Genomic DNA, 22,722 nt, shown 5'->3' on the forward strand with positions numbered 1-22,722 from the left:
CTGGTCCCCCTTCCCACCCACATGTTTGGGACTATATCTGTTAATGATGAGATGGGTGGTACACCCTTCACAATTCAGTGTTTAAGGGTGTACTACAAGCGTGTTGCTATTAAGGTGTCCCTAATTAGTAAAACATTAAGTAAAAGCTGGCAGAAAACTTGAGCATGTTTGCTAGGGAATAAACTTCACTGATTATGTGCTCCCAGGGACATAATTTTGGGATTGTAGGCAAAAAGTCCTATGGCAATCCATTGTTGAATTTAATGAGATATTTACATTGACGAATGACATAGTATATGTGAGTCTACATTTTTTAAAGAAGTGTTTAGGAATAAACAGCGTGGACCTCGCCCCACTCCCTGCAACTAAAGAAAAAATGCTGGGATATGAGGGTAATAGAGTTTAGTGTTGTATGTATTGTTCCAACATGAGTGCAGAGAAATTCTATTCCATCCCTATTATGGTTCATAGGAGCATTCTGTATGGGTGTGTTTGGATTTTAGCCTGCCCCTCAAGGCCTAAGGCAGGTAAGAACACCTCAGAACAATTGGGCAGCAAGTACATACCAACAAAACAAAACACGAAGTCTAGTTAGCAAGCTTGTGGGAGCCTCCAGTTAAATACCTTCAGATAGTGCTTTTTGAACATCTCAATAAGAAGAGAGATGTGTGGGTGGCCCAGTCTGTAAAATGATCATCCCCCTCTGCCAAAAACATAGCAGAAGATGTCCGATCCTCTCTTTCTTGGAAGTGCCACTTAGTTGGGTCACCTGTTATTGCTCAAGACAATTTGTGGTGAGGTTTTTTTGTTAAGTAAAATTGATACTTTCTGTAACGTAGATCAAAAGAGAGATCTTAGTAAAGTAATTTTAAAAATAGACAATTTGTGTCCTAAAACAAATCTAATCTCTTCCTCTTTACACATACATAAGGTCAATATTTTGAGCCTAAAACAAATGAATCCTATTCACCCCTTTACTCACCCATAGATTCTGATAGCTAATATTTGTTCTTGTGTGTGTTCAGTTTTTTCCTAACTTAAAGTGACTCTAAGACAAACCTGTCACAGATAATTATTGGAAAGGTGTGTTCAGAAGCGTTTTGCTATTGTCTTCCTTTGAAGCTGACACTTGCCCAAGGTCACCCAGTGGGTTTCTATGGTTGGGAAGCAGGCATTCAAGTCTCCTAGTGTCCTAGTCCAACATCAAGTCACTGTCCCACGCTGGCAAAGATAGGAAAAAAGTTATTAAATGTAAAATTCAAATATTTCAAAACTGAGTTACATTTCAAATTTGGGACCTAAGGCCAGCAAGCAGTTTTCTTCTTCTTAAGACCGAGTCTGGTGTTACCCCAATTCCAACTTCCACGGACCAAAGAGTAGCTTGTGTTATCTTTCTTATGTGTAGCAGCTTAATGTTGTATGCCTACTATTGTTTGTTGCTGCCGTCTGCATTACTTGAGCTTCTCCAAGACTGAGGCTATTTATGTAAGTGACATATAATCAACTAGGGACAGGATTGGTCTTTCAGTAGTCATAAGGTTTCAGCTTTAGTTTTGAAGCTCTTCTAACAAAGAGCATGTGCCTCTGGAGACGTTTTCCTAGAAATGAGCTGCTACTTTCTTATCTTGTGCAACCTCCTGTGTAGCCTTGGGTCTTTTGGAAGTGTCACCTGGTCAAGGTGGTTGAGTCTCTCATGGAGTTTGAGAAGAGGAAAATTTTGTTAGCTTTGGTGATGCTTGTCATTCCCTGAATTTTATAGTTATGTAGCTAGTAAATCATACATTGCTCATTATTTCTAAAAATAGTTGAGTGCTCTTTGTTGCCAAGACAAGTGTACAGGTTTTGTTCAATGACTTCAGAAGCTTCATGCATCTGTCCATACCTTTTGAAGCACAATTATGAAATGGCTGTATTTCTGGCTCCAAAATGAGCACAACATTTCAGTTGCACATGCTAAAGCCTAATCACTAACTTGTGTTTAGTCTCTTACTGCTCACTCACAAAAAGTTTGCGAGAGTAAGCAGTAAGAGACTAAGCACCACAAGTTTGCGAGAGTGTCAGCAAATGTTTTACCGAGAGGGAGGGACAGAGAGAGAGTGCGGTCATAAAAGACTGCAAGGGCAAAGACACAGACTTCTAGTTCAAGGGTCTCTTCATTATTTTAGATCATTGATAAATGATTTATTACTGTGCCTTCCAGGCAGAGAAAAATCAGACTAAAACAACTACTGTATTCCACATCAGTTTCTTTTCTTGCTGCCATAGCATCTTTGAAAGGACTCATTTATTTAGTGTGAGCTCTTTGAGGTATCTTATCTGGTAAAAACAGTGAAATGGGCTTGGCAAAGATGCCATAGCAACCCAGTTAATTTTCATTACAATAATATTTACTAAGTGCTAAAAAACAATTTTGAAAACCATTACAATTGATAAAGATGACCAAAAATAAAAGCCCTGCCCAAAGACTTACAATCTATAGCACATTTGGACAATTCATGCTACTGTATACTTATTTTTTTGTTAATAGCAGTTTAAAAGGAATTGACCAAGAAGATTAACTGTATTAAAATGTAATACCACTGAAGGAAAAACACTATGAGAAAATATTAACTGGGCATATAGGGAATGGGTATGATGAGTTGCTTGTTTTGAATTCTGCTTTGTAGTGCCTTGCTGATATTTTTTCAAAAATAAGGGAAAGAGGATATTTTGACAGAAGGCTAATTTTTGTATTTTATCAATACCATACAATCAAAACTGTCACAGTGGGGTTTTTCACTGACTTTGAAAATCACAGGCTGGTTATGATTGGACCTTTTGAGATCTGCAAGCCTGTTTATGAGTACTTATGTTCTTGCCTGCAATCTTTCTGTGCATTTCAACTATTTTCAGAGCAGTTCACAGAAGGCTCTCCGTGTTCTTTCATCCAGATAACTGCCTGTATCCACACCCACTTTGTTTTTGCATTGGTTGCTTCCAGTCCTCATCACTGCCTAAGAGACATGAGAATGGTCTTAATGTTATTTTAACAGAATTACAGATGCACCATTGAGAAATAAACAATAAACAGTAGATGGGAACCAACACTCTGAGGGCAGAGGAGCCCCAAGGACAGCTAATGACCGAACAAATGATGCCCCCCAGGCAAGAGACAAAACCTTTCCAATGCTAATTAGGGTGATTAACTGAAACATTAATGCTGGCTTCTCAGTGACAAAGGACTCTTGCCACACCCTGGACTCTCCACAGATATATATTTTTTCCTTTCCTTGCCTAGTTTATCCATGCCTCACAGCCTCTGAGGATGCCTGCCATAGATGTGGGCGAAACGTCAAGAGAGAATACTTCTGGAATATGGCCACACAGCCTGAAAGACATACAACAACCCAATAAACAATAACATTTAACAGTTTGCCTACAAGGTGTTACTCATCACCTACTTGCTGAAGAATGAGAGTAGGGTCTATCAGAAAGCTACGGGCATTTTTATCACTCCACTTGTAATTAAAACTACATCATAATATTCACAAAAATAAAATCAGTTAGAACCATCTCTGTGCTGTTGTGCAAACTATACAAATATGTACATCATCAATACTACGCATCCCATTTTATTTGTTAAAAATGATACTTCGATTCATTTTATATAAAAAAGAAATGTAGTGTAGTTGCATACACTCTTTATAATAACTTGTGACTTCTACCTCAGCATGAACATGTAGTTATTTAAATGTATACATCACAACTATAAAAGAGTCTTTGTTGAGCACGTGGCTTCTTTCAAAATATTTCCACATGATAAAGGGCTGCATCTTATTTGCAGCTGTAACTCTGTTATAAATCCATAGCAGTTCCATAATTAGGAGTGTGTGTGTGTATAGTGGCAGGGAATGCATGTTGTATTTACAGCATGTCTCTGTGTTTAGTGCACAGAAAAATATTCTAATCCTTGCACAATCCCTGTCTTGTGCAAGTTTGGGCTACGCAGTTATAGGGATGGAGGGCAGGTTTCTGTTTACTGCAAATATGACATCTGAATAGTAGGATCTTACTTTTCCTTGTAGAATCTAGGAACTAACTTGTCTTGGGGGGGGGGGGGGAGGAGTATTAGAGATGAATCCAGGGACATCATTATAGTGGAGTTAAGGCTGTTGTCTCTCTGCTGACATTAGTCACTGAGAATCAAGTCTGCTGCATAGATTTCTCACTATGCCTCTGTATCACAGTTGTTGGCAAGCATGGAGGCAGGAGAGTACTGTTACCCTCTTATCCTGCATTCAGGCATTTTACAGACAATTGATTGGCCACTGTGCAAGCATAATACTGGGCAAGATAGGTTCTCATGTGGCAGTTTTTGATTAAATATGTTTATGCCCCTTTTTCTCATGTAGGCTCAAACTGGTTTAGAATAATGCATTTGGGAAATGTATAGTTTACTTTTATACTCTGAAAGGTTTCAGCAGTTTCTATCTGTGCACCATGTAGTGTCCTTATCACCTTCTTTAAATTTTATTGTATTGAGGCAGAAAACTGGCATAAAAGCAGGACCTTCACCTTTGATAATGGTCCCTGTTGTACAAAACTGCGATATCTGTTAGCTATCTGGCACTTCCCTACAGTGAAGACATTCCCTGGTACTGACCAGAAAAACCCATCAGTAGCTTGGATTTTGCATGGTGTAATGATTCCAGGCATTTCTGTGGTGGCATGCTAGTGAGGACAGAGGGTGGAATTGTCCTTTTTTCCACTCTCCCTTTACTGAAAAATAAAGTTTTTTTTAAAAAAAGATGTAACCCATGAAGCTATCCCAGCTGTTATTGGGCAACATCTGAAGTAACATTTAAAAATGAAAAATAAATAAAAAGGGGAAGTGTCGAACCGGATGGCAGTGTTATGTCACTCATCCGAAAGTGCAACCATGAGAATTTGCACTTCTGAGGCATTGCAAAGTTACTCAATGGCAGCAGCAATGCAATGAAGAGGGTGACCATATAGGCAGTCTCCCGGTTATGAACAAGATAAGTTCCGTAGATTTGTTCTTAAATTGAATGTGTATGTAAGTCAGAACAGGTACATTTTTAAGTGTAACTCCAGGGTTTTTTTATTTGGATAGCATCAGGAAAGTTTAACTCCCCTGTGACATTTCTTTTGCTGTCTCTGCCCCTGTTCAGAAAATTTCATCTCCTTTTCTGTCCCTGTGAAAATTGGATTTTGACTTTACTGGCTTCTTCATCTGCCTTAGTTTGTGTTCTACCAGTATGGTCTTGTCAGTTTAATGTAATGTCATGTGACTTGTTGGGGGAAAGACCAAGATATTAAGAAACTATTATTCTGACACAAGACACAGTAAAACTTCATCAGATAAGTGGCACATATCTTGCCTTGTTTTAAAAGCTTTCATAGAATTATAGTGATGGAAGAGACCTCGTGGGACATCCAGTCTGACCCCCTGCCAAGAAGCAGGAAAATCACATTCAATCGCATTTGACACTAACCGATACATTTCAACATAAGCTTTTATGCCAAGTATTCCACAAATAACTATTTTTAAGATACTGTTCTGTTAAGATGGAGTTCTAGTGGTTGGTTGGAAAACAGAGTAACAAGAGGTAGATATCGAAGCCTTATCGTCATGGCTTTGTCTGTGTCCTTCAGACAAACATGGAATCACCAACTAGCTCAGTTTTACAAGTGACAGAAAAAGAGAACTCTGCTGGACATTGCTAGTTTTTAGACATCTTTGTGTTCAAGCTGCTTGCTTGCTCATGCTAGTATGGGCATAACATTTAAAAAGGTCTAAAAATGTCACATGTACATGGGGTATATTTGTGGACTATGTGAGATTCATCTGCGTGGTTCAAAATAGGAGATTTAGTCATTTTTAAACTTTGTCTCGGGGAGTTGTAGTTAATACTTTGTAACTCCTTATTTCATCACAAATCACTTTGTATGGGGTATATTTGTGGACTGTGAGATTAATCTGCGTTGTTCAAAATAGATTTAGTCATCTTTTAACTTTGTCTTACGGAGTTGTATTTAATAGTTTGTAACTGCTTATTTCATCGCAAATCACTTTGTTTACTGACCTAGATCCTTAGAATTGCTCTGGTCAATATGAAATGATCCACATGGTTGCCTTACAAAACATTATGAACTTGAGTAGAGGTAGTATGATACTGTTTTTCTCTCAACTATTGCTTTCTCATTCTGTTTACTGTGAGACTTGTTTTCATTCTGGTAGAAGTTATGTGGTAATGCTGTCAAAGCATGTGACTTTAGAAGATAGGACTATTAACTGTTCACAGTTCTGATTCCCCGTGAGTGCCATTCTGTCCTTTGTATCAAGGTTTATGAATTTAATTTTTTAAAAGTCCAGATAGATATGTCTAACAGCTGTTTAAAATGCAAATCAAATATCACATTTGTGCTTAATTTAATGCAGCATACATATTTAAAGGTTACAGACTAGTTCTTTCAGATTTATTGTAGTTTAGTTACTTTACAAAATGTCTTGATACTTTAAATAATTTACAGTAATTGTAAATATACCTCTTCAGAAATAGGTTTTGGGCATTTGTTGTCTTATATATAGAAAGAATGGGCAAGACTGGAGAATGAAAGAGCATTTCCATATATCTCTCCCTGTTCTGTAAATAGTTTTGAATGAGTTTTAGCACTATATTGCAAGTGGTTTTTAACAAGTTGAGAATTAGACATTCTAATTTGAAATAACCTGGAGGAAAACTTAGCTAGGAAATAGGACTGGCACGCACACTCCACTTAACATATATTTGAATTGTATTTGGAAACAACTCAAACCTGCTCCTCTAGTTCAATCTTTGCTTTGAGATGATGAAGAACAAAGAATAATTATGCCTTGCGGAAACAGCAATTTGATGGCATAACTGAACACTGGCACTCCAGTTCCACACCCTAATACAAAGAGGTGTAGCTTGTTCGTGTAGATCAGGGGTCCCCAAACTTTTAAAGCAGAGGGCCGGTCCACAATCCTTCAGACTGTTGAGGGGCCGAATTATCATTTGGGGAAAAAACCCGAACCAATTCCTATGCACACTGCACATATCTTATATGTAGTGCAAAACAACAACAATGAAAGAACAATACAATATTTAAAAATGAAAATAATTTTAACCAACATAAACCTATCAGGATTTCAATGGGAAGTGTGGGGCTGCTTCTGGCCAATGAGAAAGTCAGGTTAATTAGGATTGTTGTTGTTGTTGTTGTGTGTCTTCAAGTCATTTCAGACTTTGGGCGAGCCTAAGTCCAAAATTGTTTATTTATTCATTTACTACATTTATGTCCCACCCTTCTCACCCCAAAGGGAACTCAGAGCAGCTGTATGTACATACAATATATTATATTATTAGCATAGCACAATATTAGTATTATATATTACTGTATTGAACTATACCACTATACTGTAATATTATATGTAATATATAACATATAATTAATATTATTATATGATATTATTGTTAGTATTGTATAAAATGATAATATTATTATCAGTATTATATGTATATACAATATATTATATTATTAAAACAGATATAAAAATATTATATTATAAATGAGGGCGAGGGCCAGGTAAATTACCTTGGAGGGCCGCATCCGGCCCCCAGGTCTTAGTTTGGGGACCCCTGGTGTAGATCTTCCCAAAAGGAAGTAGTAGCTGGAAGGATGTGTCTGCATGCTAGCATTTTGTCAACACTGTCGATATTGAGCAGCCCTATGGTGATTTAACATTTAATTTGGAGAATGGTGCCTTCAATATAATACTAAATTGAGTTGTTACTTTTAGAGCTGAAAATAATGAAAGTTGTGCTAACGCTTTGAGAAATCATCCATCTAATCCTCCTACACATTTGGGGGTTAGAGGTGATATCAAAAGGATACAAAATGTATGAACAACCATAACATAAATATTTGAAATAGCACAGATTTTGCCCTCTTTCTTGTATTATGTTTTTAATTCCAAATAACCTTTCAGGAATCATGGACAAAGAAAACTCTTTGTTAGAACCTTATAAAGTATATTCAGTGATGGTGATGCTGTGACCAATCTGTGTGCATCTTTCCACTCTCCCTGAATTAAAATTGCTGATGTTTAAAATTATGGCTGAAGAATGCTGGCTGTTTGGGGAAAGAGCAGAGTCAGCTTTTGTTGTCTCACGAATCACTGTTGTAATTTGCAAACCTAGGAGATTTTGGCATTTGTGGCTTCATATGTTTGCTGAAAATAAAAGAATGGCTTTCCATTCTCCAGCATCTAAACTGTATAGAAATTACTTTAGAAAGTGTGTTGTCAGAATTGGAATAAGTATTATTTTATAAAATTTTCAAATTGTAATTATGATACAGTACTTACATCATTATTTCTTAAACACTTAACTGCTATCCTAAAATCATTCAAAACAAAGTACAGTAGGGTCTCACTTATCCAACATTCGCTTATCCAATGTTCTGGATTATCCAACACAGTCTGCCTCTTGCCCGGATCCACAACTGTTTCTTTAGGCAGCAAAGACTGATTTTTTTTACCAATTTAATTTTTGACAATGATGTTTTTGTAAGCTCCTTTTATGCAATTCTATCTTTATTTGTAGTCAATTTGTTAATAGCCAATGTTTTTGTAGTCAATGTTTTTGTAGTCCGTGTTTTCAATACATTGCGATGTTTTCGTGCTAAATTAATAAATACAGTAATTACTACATAACGTTACCGTGTATTGAACTGCTTTTTCTATTGATTTGTTGTAAAATATGATGTTTTGGTGCTTAATTTGTAAAATAATGTAATTTGACATTTAATAGAATTTTCTTTAATCCCTCCTTATTATCCAACATTTTCGCTTATCTAATGTTCTGCCAGCCTGTTTATGTTGATAAGTGAGACTCTACTGTATAAAGTAAATTCCGGGTTGCCAAGATGGCAGTTTAAGGCTTTCCCTGTGAAGCGGAGGAGTGAGGGAGAATGATATGGTTAAACTATATTCTTAGTATAACTGTATGTGAAAAATTGAAAGAAAATATCTTTGGTGATTAGAGTTGTCCTTTTTTACCCTTACTTCAGCTTTTCTCATCCCAAGTGACTAGGGTTTCCAGGATTAAGACTGTAGTGGTCACCTGTACCTCAAGTGGGTGTGAAGAAGAAGAAATTCAGTTGTGTGACAATCAAATTCCCTCTTCTCCACAGTCTGAAGTGGTATTAGGTTTACATTTTAATCAATTTTATAGTTCTTGTTCCATACCTTCAGTATCTGCTTGGAAGAGTCCTTCTTGTCTGATTTAATCACTTGTATCACTGCAATATTGGGTTTCTTAACCTTTAGCTATGCCTTTTGTATAGGAGGAGGGGGAGAAGGAACAGGAGGAACAACTCCAGCCTGTCACATATATAGGCTGGAGTTGACTTATACTTTTGCCTGTGAGGTGAGGTGCTGTTGATCTCTTTTTGGCCTAGTAGAGTAGCCTTAATGTCTTGTGTGTAGTCATAAAGTAGGGTCATTATAACGTTTCTGGCTTGGTGATGCTGTCATGATGTTCTTTCTTTTTTGAAAAAGATGGATCAATTAACATATATAATAACTAAGCATCAAGGTGTACCGAAGAAAAACACAGACTGGAAACATTTATTAGACTACATCAGGAAAGAAAAGAAAATATTAATAATATAAAGACATAAGCCCAATGATCCTGGATAAAAACTTGTTAAATATAGAGAAACAGACTCAATAATAGAATGTGATTGACACAGGGGAAGAAGCATTTCCTGTAGCAAAGTGACTTGGACAAGGATGGAAGTCAACACAATTTTATTTTATTTTTTATTATTATTATTTTACAATTTTTTCTCTCTCTTTCCTTCTTTTATCTTTATACATTTCCTACTTTCCTATAAGATCTTAATGTTCTCCCACTTCTATTGTAACTCTTTAAAAGTTTTATAAATAAAATTTTTTTAAAAATGAAAAAGCTTCAAAATGTATTTCAGAATTTTAACAACTTGTAAACCAATTTTGGATATGAGTTTTCTTAACATGGGCTAGAACTGGGCAGCCCAAATGCAAAATCTGAATAGTGGATAGAGTCGATGGAGCCCTTAGAAAATAGTTAATGTATGATCCACAGTTTCAGAGAAGGATAGGGAAGACAGTTTATGGGAACTGCCTCTGCTAAGTCTTTGTGTAGTCTGGAGAAGAACACAGTGTACAAGAATGTGCATGTGTGAGAGAGAGCTTGGAGTTGAATGAGAGAAGAGTGCGTTGCTGTGTATGCCTGTTGACAATAAGTTCAGTAAACATTGAAAAAAATCATAACTTAACAAGCCAATACTTACTATAAAGCAACAACTCTTTGAAATCAATGGATAATTTCTATAGTATTTGTTTTCTTACGAATATTTGTCTCTATCTTAATTGCATCTGTTTCTTATTTCAAAGAGTTAACCTTGTTTGTTCACAAAAATAAATAAAATGTGGGCATGGAGAGAAGTCATGGCACTTATAAAAGGGGAATATTCCAGATTTCATGAATTATATTGTACTTCCTTAGATGCATTCTCCATTATACATTTGAGGAAATTGATTATAACCCATGGAACCCAATGCTTAAATAACTCTGCAGTTGTTAACTGATGATAAAGATTTATCTGCCTTTTGTAAATATTTGGCAATCATTGGAGGCATTATAATTGTTTCAAATAGTTTATTTCTGTTTATATAACAAAACAAATTTCTCTAAATTGTATGAACTCATTAGTATTTTTGTTGTTCCTTTATTTATTTATGGGTTCATTTCTTTATGGCCATAGAAACACTACTCTGTTCAAAAACAGGTTGTAGTTCTATGCTTCCCCCAAGACTTCATTTGGTGTATATTGGTGGATGTTTCTGCTCTATGATAAGATGGGGGTAAATGATGTAACAGATGGTATAGAGCTGTGATCCATTTCACAAGACCTGCTAAAATTTAGCCTAGGACTACAGTGCACTTCCTTTAAGATATTCCCTGTTATGAATACTACTATACATTGGCAAGCAAAATATTTTAAAAGATAGAAGACAGAGTATAGTGGCATCTCTCAGCAGCAGCAACAACAGATATTAGTTTGCAACACAGATCGTGGGTTATAGTCAGTCAAGTTGGACAGACATTCTCTGGCAAAAAATATCAATCTGGTCTTGAGAATGTGTGGATTCTTTCTCTGTTTCTTGGCCTGCAATGTGAAGATAATGAGATAATTTGTATTGCATTTTAGCTCAACAGAGGAACTCCTTTTATGTAATTTTAATCTGAGAGCTGATGTGGGATCAGATAAATATATTGACTTCAAATAAATGTGGCACAGCCTGGTTCCTTTATTGTTTTTTTAATGGTAGGAATGAAGAACAGAGTTGCATTTCCAAAATTTCTATAGTTTTAAATTGTTGTATGCCTGAGACGGTCTTTCCCTTTCATAGGGCAGTGATTCAAGAGCAGTCTTACTGCAGATGAGTAATTTGTGCAGGAGAAATATTTGATATTACTAGAAATTTCGCTAGCTTCATTTGTTACATTTGCTTCCAAGCCCACTTTAGTTTTCTAGATAGGTACAATCAATACATGTAAGAGTCTTCCATATCAGTATACCAAATTATTTGGTTGATTATTTCAGGATTTCTTCTGGACCGTTCCTATTACCTGCCTTGCTCAGATAATTGGAGAAATAACTTTTTCTGTAGTGTTAACCAAGAGGGCTCACTTGGTCCAAAATCTGATGTGTTCCTGCTTCTGCTGAAAACTTCTTGTTTAACTAGTGCTTCTGGCAGTTTCAAATTTGATATGGCGGTTTCATTGCTTCTGTTTATCTCTTTTTCTCTTGATTCTTAATCGAGTCTTCATTTTTAATTATCCTTTGAATTGTGTAAAATGTCCTGAGAACCAGTTACTGAAGAGAATTATCTAATTATTTAAACCATTTCTTTGTTTTTCTTAAAGGTATCTCCGACTCTATGGGAGAAAGTTTAGCAAAGAAGATCATGTCCTTTTTATCAAGCTCTTATATGAACTTGTAACTATTCCAAAGTTGGAGATCAGCATGATGCAAGGTTTTGCACGTCTTTTGATCAACTTGTTGAAGTAAGTTTACATTTTTAATATTGTGGAAATAATTTATTTTACGTGAGAGAGTGACATCATTTATTTCACATGAGAGAATGAAATACAGTTTTCCCTCACCACTTTGCGGTTCACTTTTTGCAGAATCGCTGTTTCACGGTTTTTCAATAAACTCTAAAAGCCTATTATAAATTATTAAAAATTACATTTTACAGCCTAAGGAAGGGAGGAAGGAGAAGCCAAAGGGAGAGAAAAGGAGCCCAAGCGGCAACAAAAGGAGAAGGAAGCAATTTATCAACACACGATTGGTTGATAACTACTAAAATAATGTATAAGTATTAAAATTAATATAGTGTCCCTACTTCGCAGATTTTCACTTATTGCAGGTGGTCCTGGAACCTAACCCCTGCAATAAGTGAGGGAACACTGTAAATGAGAATAACTTACACAAGGGAAATAGTTTACTTTCATGATGGAATTATCCTTTATTAGCATTAAAAATTCACTGAGTCTTTCCCTTTTCTCATAAAAAACCCTTTTGGTAAGTGCCTCATTTCTGGCACTATGCTGTGTTTTGAAAGTGCTCAGAAGCAGTAGTAATCTTGCCTGCCTACTAATTTAAACTTCCTTCTCCCTCACAAAGCTTGACAGAAGGTTGGAGGCTCATTTCTGCTGTTACAGCCTTGTTGCCTCAAAGTACAGTAGGATGTTTACCGTGGAGTCGTGCTGGAAGGCCTAAAGATTCCAAGAGAGAAAACGTCTTGGGCCATTTCTAGATCCTCCAGCATATTTCTATTATTAACTTTTGGCAGAAGATGACCATAGCACTGGAAGGCCTAGATTCTACTAGAGAGGTGTTTGCTTGAGTAAAAAATAGTGTTTTGTTTGCAGTTTTTTTCATTTTTACAGGTGTCCTATTCCCCTAACCCCAGAGTTAAATGTACATTGAAAACCAAGGATAGCCCTGCCACCTTCCACTCACCATACAATTGTAATTGTCAGGTTTAAAAGATGTACTCACGGCTGGCACATACAATTGGACACCTCTGAAAATAAACTAACTTGAGAACTAAGTTTAGGAAGGCAACTTGCTGAGTGAGAGCCAGTGATAATAGGAAGAGCAGTTTTGATGATTTCTCTATGTCATTGTCAGGATTAATAGAATGGAATGGGTTGCAGAATTATGTGCTTCCTTTTTTCTAGAATGTCATCTGCTTTCCATTTTTTTTCTGCCAGCAGTAGTTAAGCATTCTATCTTCAGGATTATAAGCAGTGCTTCATAATAACTCTGTAACCTTGTGACCAGAATTTTCTACTTTTCTTTTAATCTGGTTTCAAATCTTGATTAAGAGGCATTTATGGTTGGATCTTGTCGTTATGAGGTATCATTTTCTGCCCATTGTAAAATGTATCTTAAACTTTGGGTAGAAAAGGATCTGAGAGATAATTTCTTTATATGTTCTATGAACTGATGACAGAAAAGACAAGCTCATATTTTCTGACATTTTTGGATGAATTGTAACTAAGTATGAACAATAATTGATTTTAAGCTGTTTTTTATCTTAGAAAAAAAGAACTTCTTTCAAGGGAAGATTTAGAATTACCATGGAGGCCACTTTATGAAATGCTAGAACGAATTTTGTACTCTAAGACAGAACATCTTGGATTAAATTGGTTTCCAAAGTAAGTATTTAAAAAGAAGGGTTTTTAATGAGAAATATAGTGTTAACGGTTTTGAACTATGAAATACTGGTAGTAGTATTGAATTAGGTAGTACAATCAGTTAGGATCACCTTACCTAATAGTTTATAGTTTTTGGAATCTGAATTGAACATAAGATTATGTTGTTTTTCTTTTATAATGAAGGTCTGCCATTTTCTGTTCTACATTTTAATTGTTATTCTGTTTGGTTTATTTAAACCCCATATTCTTCCCTAGAACGAGCCTTAAAATAGCTTACAAAATTAAAATTGATAAAACTAAAAATATACAGAACTTTATTGTTACAATACAGTAGAACCCTTGTATCCATAGAGGATTCATTCCAAGACACACATATATGGTGCTTACCTGAACATTTGGATAGTAATGTACCTTATATTCTGATTTTACTTGCCTTGGGCAGGTGTTATACCATAGAATTGTAGTGGAGCACATAGAGGTGACCACAGCATTTTTTTTGAGGGGGATATTTTTTGGATTATATGTAAGTAAAACCATGGATATCAAATTGGTGGATAAAGAGATCATACTGCATGTTACTCCTTTTCAGGTTCACAAATAAATGACATTTAAATAAATTAATAATACAGTTGGCATATGCCTCCGGAATATCTAATTTGCTTCCAAACTGGGAGTGATAATACACGCAGATAGAAAACAACATAGTTTGTGTGCACTTAGCTTATTCTCATACCAACTGAAAGAAATACAGAAAGCTTGCCAATCTCTGAGCAAACTGTTTCATCCATGCTTGCTTCTGGATGTCTATTGCAACTGGAAAGACTGCCTCAGAAAATTGTAGCCATCATATTTCCTCTGGCTGCCGCTGTACTGATGCTGCTTTTGCTAGTGGACTTTTGCTGGCCAATAGAATTTCAATCTAAATGCTGTGTGGTAGTAGATGTTTTCAGATGACATGTGTGAGCTCTCAGCAATCATATCTGTGGCCCTGTGCATTTATGGAAATAACTGCATAAACAGTTGCTATGCACAACCAGGATGTTTGTTTAACGCCAGGATGTAACCCTGGAGCATTGTTTTATGTAGATAACTTGTGACCTTGCTACCTGCTATCTTTTACACAGAGATATCGGTGGTTGAATATTGGATTTTATACAACCAAACATTTGTTTGTTGTTGTTATGTGCCACCAAGTCACTTTTGATGTGTTGTGACCTCGTGAGTTTGAAACTTCCAAGAGCTCCTCTTATAATTGACCCTTTTTAGGATTTGCTGCAAAAAATTTCAGAGATATGCCTCCTAATCTGAGGTATTCTAGACCCTGGAGAACTAATTGAGGTAGAGTCATAAACTTTGCTGCACACAGAAAATTCTAGATATTTATACAGTTCTGAACACTTTTCTTTTCATGGGTCTGTGGACTTTTTTCCCCAATCAAGTGCCTAACCTTATTGGGAGTAGAAGGTTGACCTGCAATTCTGTCAATTGTGGCCAACTATTGTATTTCATGACAGTGTCCAGGATAGTTTTTTTGTCCAATTTTTTTAAAATTAAAAAAGTAGTTGAAGTGAAGAAATTGGAAAAAGAGACCTGACGGACAGTAAATACCAAAGCTACATTTACACTGTAAGGCATTTTAGATTTCGAGTGGTGCAGTGCGACCTTTTCTCTCATGGTGTTATGGCAACATTGTGTACTGTTGGTGCATTGAAGAGGATAAATAAAAAAGAAAATTGAATAATTTGACCTTTTCTATTTTTAGTTGTTTCGCTTATAATTCTATAGTTACATTTTCATTGTACTGTTTTAAAACGTTTTTTCTTTACGTTCAGTTCATGTCGACCAGGTCTATCTTCACCTAAAACATTTGTGCTTAATGTTTTACATAGGTGGTAAGGACACTTTTTTGTTGCTTTGATTTAGTTCTGGCCGATGTGTTACCCTATTGCATGATCTGTTCAGTTGTAACACTTGTCACATACATGTAACTTTTCTGCAACTGGAAGAAACAATGTTAACATTACACCACTGTTTATGGGAATGTCGCACTGTACTGAAACCTTATTATAAGGAAAGATATTGTGTGTGATGTGGCTGAAAACTATGGCTATGGGCTGATTTTTGTGAACTAATAGATGTGTGTTTTTTTAAAGTAACGCTTTAATGATTAGGCATAATTTGCACAAATGCATGAATTTAACTATCCACAGAAGTTGATAAAGTAGATAAAGAAAAAGTTATTTCAATTTTAAATAAAATTTGGTGTGAGATTTAGCAGTGCAATTCTATGTGTTGATGTAAGTCTCACTATGTTCAACAGGTTTTACTATTCTATTCCTAGAATATAAGTATTCACAATTTCTAGAGAAAGCTCTTTATTATGAAAAAGGCAGCTTCCAGCATTAGCATCCAAAAAGTATTTCAAAATTTAACCATTTTTGAAACGAGATTTTAGATAATTTGATTGTGAAAGATATAATTAAAGTATTTGATAGAACTCATTACGTGAACATTTAGAACTTTATAAGTGACTAGCTGTGCCTGGCCACGCGTTCCTGTGGCGTAGTCTGGTGGTATGGAAAATAAAGTAATGAAAAGCAGACAGGCTTTGAAGCTGCAAGGCTATTCAGTGCTAATCAAGCTGGGTAACAAAGGGGTTTATATATCTGTTGCATGTCCATGGTGGTAGAAAGAACTCTTGTCTGCTTGAGGCAGATATGAATGTTGCAATTGATATCCTTGATTAGCATTGAATAGCCTTGCAGCTTCAAGGTCTGCCTGCTTACTATCTGGGGGAATCCTGTATTGGGAGGTGTTTGCTGGTTCTGATTGTTTCCTGTCTGGAATTCTCATTTTGGGCCCTCCAGGTGTTTTGGACTTCAACTCCCACAATTTCTAACAGCTCAGATTATATAATACATATATGTTATAATATATGTGTATGTATGTATACATATACTATTCCAGACAGGAAACATGGGCCAACTTGGGCCTTCCAGGTGTTTCGGACTTTAACTCCCACTATTGCTAGCCTACTGTTTGTTAGGAATTGTGGGAGTTGGAGTCCAAAACACCTGGAGGGCCCAGGTTTGCCCATGCCTGTTTTGGCCCCTGACATGTCACTCAACATGAAAAGTTTGGGTGGTATTCTATTCTAGCTGCATTCTTGGGCAGAAGAGACTGCAGGCCTAGGAAAATGACAACTCTCAGCCGTCAAAGAGGTCTTAAGATGCAGCCTTCAAGGTTGCTAGGCTAACTTAGGTTCTGCAAAGGTCATGGTGGGAGAGAGGGGGCTATTTTAGGCAAGGTGCAGCCAGAGGTGCAGCAGGGAATCTCTTCCCAAACGTCTTCCCTTGGCAATTGAAATTGGGAGTTTGGCTACTCACCATGGTCCTGGCCACCAACGCGAAGGACATCAATCTATTGGCCAACGTGGGGCCTGAGGTGGTCAAAGTCCAGAAGAAAAAGCCCGGCCCAAAAGGTATAGGGGAGAGTTTCCCAGGCGGAGCCTTAACAGTAGCGCGCACACACAGCGGCTGCGAAGGGCTGGCTGCTATCTTGCTTAAGGGCACACACGGGCCTTTTCCCCTGGAGAGGGGAAGAAGGAAAGCAGCTGAGTGGCCACCATCTTTGCTAAGGGCAAATTGAGCTAAACGGGGGGCCTAAAAGTGGGGCCTAATTGCATCCGTTCTACAGCCTGACTTCACAGCTGGGCCTCATTCGGTGTCAGCAGGGACATCCAGCTCGCTACAGATGGTTGGTGCAGTTTTTTTCCTTCTGTCACGTTGGGGGGGGGGGGTTTGCACATGCGCTGTTACTTAATCTTGGTTTTGGGGGGGTTTATGTTCATTCCTGTTTGTTTAGGTTTTTTTGAGTGGAGGTCATACCTTGGATGTGTTGGTATATTGTGGCCAAATTTGGTGGTATTTGCTCCAGTGGTTTTTTTTTGTTTTGTTAATTCGGTCCTACAAACTGACAGTGTATATATGTGTGTGTGTGTGTGTGTGTGTGTGTGTGTGTGTGTGTGTGTGTGTACTGTCATAGATAGATAGATAGATAGATTTGATTTCAAAAGGTCAGTTTTTGTAAACATTTCTTTGGTATATACTTTCAAGTGCTTCCCAATTCATACTCACCCTAAGGCAATCATGTCATGGGATTTTCTTGCCAAGATCTATTCAGAAGGGGTTTTATGGCCTTCCTCTAAGGCTACGATAGTGTGAATTGCCCAGTGGGTTTCCAAGATCAAGCAGGTATTTCAATTGTTCTCCATTTGATCTCCATTGTTACAGTATGATGTTCAAACCACTATACCACACTGCTAAATAAACTAGGATTTATATTTAATTAAACTGAATCTCATTTGCTGTTTTATTGTCTGTTTTCATCTCATTTCAGGAGATATCTGTAGATTACTTGATTACATGGATTTTTATTGTCATGAATAATGCAATGATAGCTATAAACTTGATTATGTTACTACTGTCAGGAGCAGAGGCAGGGATCAGGGTGTGAGTTGGTGGGTTTCTTCAAACACCATTGATCAACGGGTGGGATTATAGTTTTAAACTCTGATTCCACTCGTATTTCGGCCAGTGTAGAATAACCCCCAGTCAGACAACTCATACAGCTTTATCACATGACTACTAAGTTTACTGAGAAGATTTTGTTAACAACTCTTTGATAGTCCAGTTATTTAAGGCAGGGATGTGAAATATGTGGCTCTCTAGGTGATGTTGGGCTACAATTTATCTCAACATCATTTGGTGTCCAGAGTTGCCATTCAGTAACATCTTAAAAGGGGATCCCATCCTCCCCATAAAGTGATACATTACTGACATTCCATGTGCTTCTTGGCATTTTAAGAGACAAAAGGAGGAGGATGACTAGTTGACTGTGAGTTGAAATTATATCAGATAATATTAAAAACGAATTATTTATTTGATACTCCTGCACCATACCGTAAGCATTTAAGTAAATGGGCCAGTTCCTACTGTTAATCCTGATTTGAACAGACTAGCTGATGAATTTATCTACATGTTGACTCAAGGAGCCTGTGATATAGTGATGTTAGTGTTTGTCTAGGATACTGGAAGATCAAGGTTTGTATCCTTGCCTAGCTGTTGAAGCCTACTGGGTGACCTTGAGCTAGTCATGGATGGCAAGGCAAACCTTCTCTAAACAAATTCTGCTAACAAAATTCTATGATAGGTTTGCCTTAGGGTTGCTGTAAGCTAGAAATGTTTGAAGGTGCACAAATCACAATAATGTGTTGACATTCAACCGTTGATTCAAGGAATCTACTCACCTTTGGACTAACCCATAGGATACCAGATAATTGGTATTTATATAGCTTCCATATTTGTTGAAGTGTGTGTGTGTGTGTATATATATTCAGTAATTCTTTCAACAGCTCTGTAAGGCAGAACAGTATTGTGATTTTGTTGCAGATTGAATTTAATACTCAGTTTTTAGTTCCAGCTAAAGTTCATTGACTCAGCTAAATTTACCTATTACTAAATTCCCCTTTGAGTCAGTGGTCTGCTATAATTGGGATCTGCAATTGAATGTAGGCCTGAGGATAAGAGATAATGACTTTCTGAAGCCCTGTGGCCTTCTGGTTAGGATCTATTTTGCCTTTTAACTTTTTAAAGTTACATATGTGTAGAAGCTCATCAGATATTACATTTTAATTTGTTTTGTTCTTATTCCTAGAGATATGTTGGTTTTTCAAACAAAAAGGGGCAGGGTTTCCCATTGAATCAGATGGTAGCTTTTAGATTTTAACATACTTTTCTCAAGTTCAAAATAAATGTTCTATTGATCAAAAGTTTATTTTAATATTTGTTGTTAGACACAGTGGTGGCTGAGTCTCATCTACTCTAGTTTCTTCACCCTTGTAGATCAAAATGGTTTTAAAGATACTCCATTCATACACTATAAAACCTTGAAAATAATGAGAACAATGCTGAACACTCTCATCAGATGTTTCAATCAGATGTGATTTCTACACTGCTCTGAAACTCTTACGCGAAATCCTTGAGGTTCTGTCTTATGAAAGCTTATCCCACAATAAATGTAGTGACCTGTAACATTTAAGTATTGATGATGTGTGTCAAGAGACGAATAGAATGTGATATTTACAAGCTTCAGGTTGTCCCTGCTAGTGTGCATAATTATGCAAGGCTAAGAGGATGCAGGATTCCCCCCTTCATCCCTGTGGTGATGGAGGAGGCCTGAGCAGCTGTTGTGGAAGATCCTTTTCCTTAGATCACTATGTTCATCGCCATATGGTTAACATTGAATAAACTACACTAGAGTCGGTGATGTGAGATCTTTTGTTGTGCCAACTAGTTGTTTAAATAGTAGCAGCCTCTTGCACATTGTTAGGTATTGATATTCCGAATAAGAACAGGAATGTGGAGTTAATGAGATGCATTTTTATTGTTTGCTTTAGAAGTCAGTGTGGATTTCTGAACTTGGTTGAAGGAGAATAATAACTTGAAAATGTGAATTATTTAATGTTGCTTATTGGTTTCTTATTAGATGCTTTTGCATCTCTTTCTTCCCTTGCTTTTAACCCAGATGTAGCCCCTCAGCCAACAGTTGTGTTAGTTTCCCTTCTCTCTGAATACTTTCTCCTGTCCCCACTCTGGTATATGGGTACCCAGTTGGCACAAAGATTTCTGTTATTTTGGCGCAGTGGACTAAACCACTGAGCTGCTGAACATGCTGACCGAAAGGTTGGCGGTTTGAATCCAGGAAGCGGAGTAAGCTCCCGCTATTAGCCCCAGCTTCTGCCAACCTAGCAGTTTGAAAGCATGCAAATGTGAGTAGATTAATAGGTACTGCTTCTGTGGGAAAGTAATGGTACTCCATGCAGTCATGCTAGCCACATGACCTTGGAGGTGTCTATGGACAGCAGAAACAAGTGAAAGGGAAGAGTAGTTCCTGGGTACATTTTGGAAAAAGCCTTCAAGTGGTGTTTTAAAGATGTTTTTAAATGTTTTTCGTTTACATCACCAAGGTCCCTTTCTCATGAAAAAAAAGTTTGTGGAAACATGTTGAACTCCTGTTCTTTCTTGTGGTGTAGGAACCTATCCACTTCGTTTCCATGTTATTTCTGCCGCTGGCACAAAATTAACTGTTCCAGAATTAATGCCCAAGAACTCATTTTCTGTGCTAACTGCATCTAGAATGAACGCAGAGCTAGCTTCAGCCTCCCATTGTTTAGCTCTTAATACTTGGGGACTTGTTTCTGCCTCTACACTCAGGTCAAACCTTAAGACTTGCTGTATTTCCAAGTATAATAAGTTTATTTATATTCACCCCCTCTTCCCAGGAGACTCGGGGTGGCTTACAACATAAATAATAAAATAAATGCAATACAATAAAATACAGAAAATGGAATGAACAATTAATACTACATCATCAATAAATATAAAACACAAAATACAGCACAATCAAATACAAAAATTAACAATAAATTGCTAGCATTAAATTAAAACAGTCATTACTATAAGCTGAAAGGAGCTTGCTACCAAAAATCCATATCCTAGAGGGTGATTGAAGCCTCTTTATATAACCTGGTCTTCAAGTCCCTCCTGAATGCTGTGAGGGTGGATGCCTGTCTAATCTCCCTGCAGAGGACGTTTCAGAGTTGGGAGGCCACCACTGAGAAGGCCCTCTCCTTCATCTCTGCCATCCTCACTTGTAAAGGAGGCGGGACTGAGAAGAGGGCCTCCCCAGCTGATTATAAGGCCCGAAAAAGTTTATGCGGGGGAATGTGGCTGCGTAAATAGGCAGAACCTGAGCCGTGCAGAGCTTTATCGGTAATAACTTGCACTTTGAATTGGACCTGGAAGCAAATATGTTATAACATTACGTAACATAAAAAATAAGACCCTGCTCCAAGCAGAAGAGAGGTGCTCTTCGTAAGGAGGCTTTGGCTGGTCAGAAACGCCAACTATTTTTGGACCCTTGTCAGCGGGTTCAGCCTTCTTGTTCTTCAGATCTTTGTCTCTTTGTTTAAGTTCTAGAGTCTCTTTTTAGTCTTTGCGTCATTGCTTTTATAATTTTAAAACATGATTGAAATTACCATCTCCCCTGTACTCAGATAACCTGGCTTGAAAATGGTTGAAAATGGTTTAATAATTTTAAGCAGTTACAGCTGTTTAGAGTTGTTTAGAGGGACTCATCTAGTATAGATGTGAATTAATCATTTATGGTAATAAATTTACAATTTTTGGTGTGACTCTATCATTTGTGATCATGATAATCATGATAGTGTCTAAATAATATTGCTTATTTTTTATTTTTATGTAAATAAAATAGCTAATGCATGCCAGACAAAGCAAAGGAACTGTATGTTTTTAAATAATTATTGAATAAAAACAACAAGATCTACATCCGGTTGCAAGGTCTAATGAAAGTAGACTCGTTGGATCAATTGCTGAATTGTAAATCAACATTTATGTAAATCCCATTGAATGTTTACTTTAGTTGGAATTAACAATTGGATATAAAGCATGCTTGCTTTTGTGGTTATAATTCTTAGAGACTGATTGAAGAATGTTAAAAATAGGCAACTTACATGAAATGAATAAAACATCAATTCATTTTAATATTCACAAAAAATACAATCAATAATTCAGGAGTAAATGCCAAACATATCAAAGTTAAAAATAGAGGAGAGGCAGGAACGAATAAATCGCCAAAAGGAAAAGTTCTGAAAGTAATGATATTGGGGAGGCCATTCTGTTGTCATGAAATCTCATGGATAAGGGTTCCATGTCACTATGAACCCCACTTTTGAAAGGAATAATAATAATAATAATCTTTATTTATACCTCGCCACCATCTCCCCGAAAGGACTTGAGGCGGCTTACAAGGCACCTCAGGGTGCACATATAACATA

General features: G+C 36.9%; 2 protein-coding genes across 3 annotated transcripts in view; one reads left to right on the plus strand and one right to left on the minus strand.

The window, feature by feature from the left end:
- The window catches only part of erlec1 (endoplasmic reticulum lectin 1), a 462,586-nt gene that overhangs the window by 317,613 nt on the left and 122,251 nt on the right, over positions 1 to 22,722 (minus strand). The gene's annotated exons all lie outside the window — the stretch shown is intronic.
- psme4 (proteasome activator subunit 4) overlaps positions 1 to 22,722 on the plus strand; it is a 94,519-nt gene that overhangs the window by 3,011 nt on the left and 68,786 nt on the right. The window contains exons 2-4 of one of the 2 annotated variants that reach the window (XM_062968839.1): positions 12,003 to 12,143; positions 13,689 to 13,805; positions 15,638 to 15,697. In XM_062968839.1, the coding sequence (XP_062824909.1) occupies positions 12,003 to 12,143; positions 13,689 to 13,805; positions 15,638 to 15,697 (318 nt within the window). The remainder of the gene's footprint in view (positions 1 to 12,002; positions 12,144 to 13,688; positions 13,806 to 15,637; positions 15,698 to 22,722) is intronic. The other variant, XM_062968840.1, reaches the window with a different exon arrangement.

This window comes from Anolis carolinensis, chromosome 1 (genome assembly GCF_035594765.1).
Source record: "Anolis carolinensis isolate JA03-04 chromosome 1, rAnoCar3.1.pri, whole genome shotgun sequence".
Classification (NCBI taxonomy): domain Eukaryota; kingdom Metazoa; phylum Chordata; class Lepidosauria; order Squamata; family Dactyloidae; genus Anolis; species Anolis carolinensis.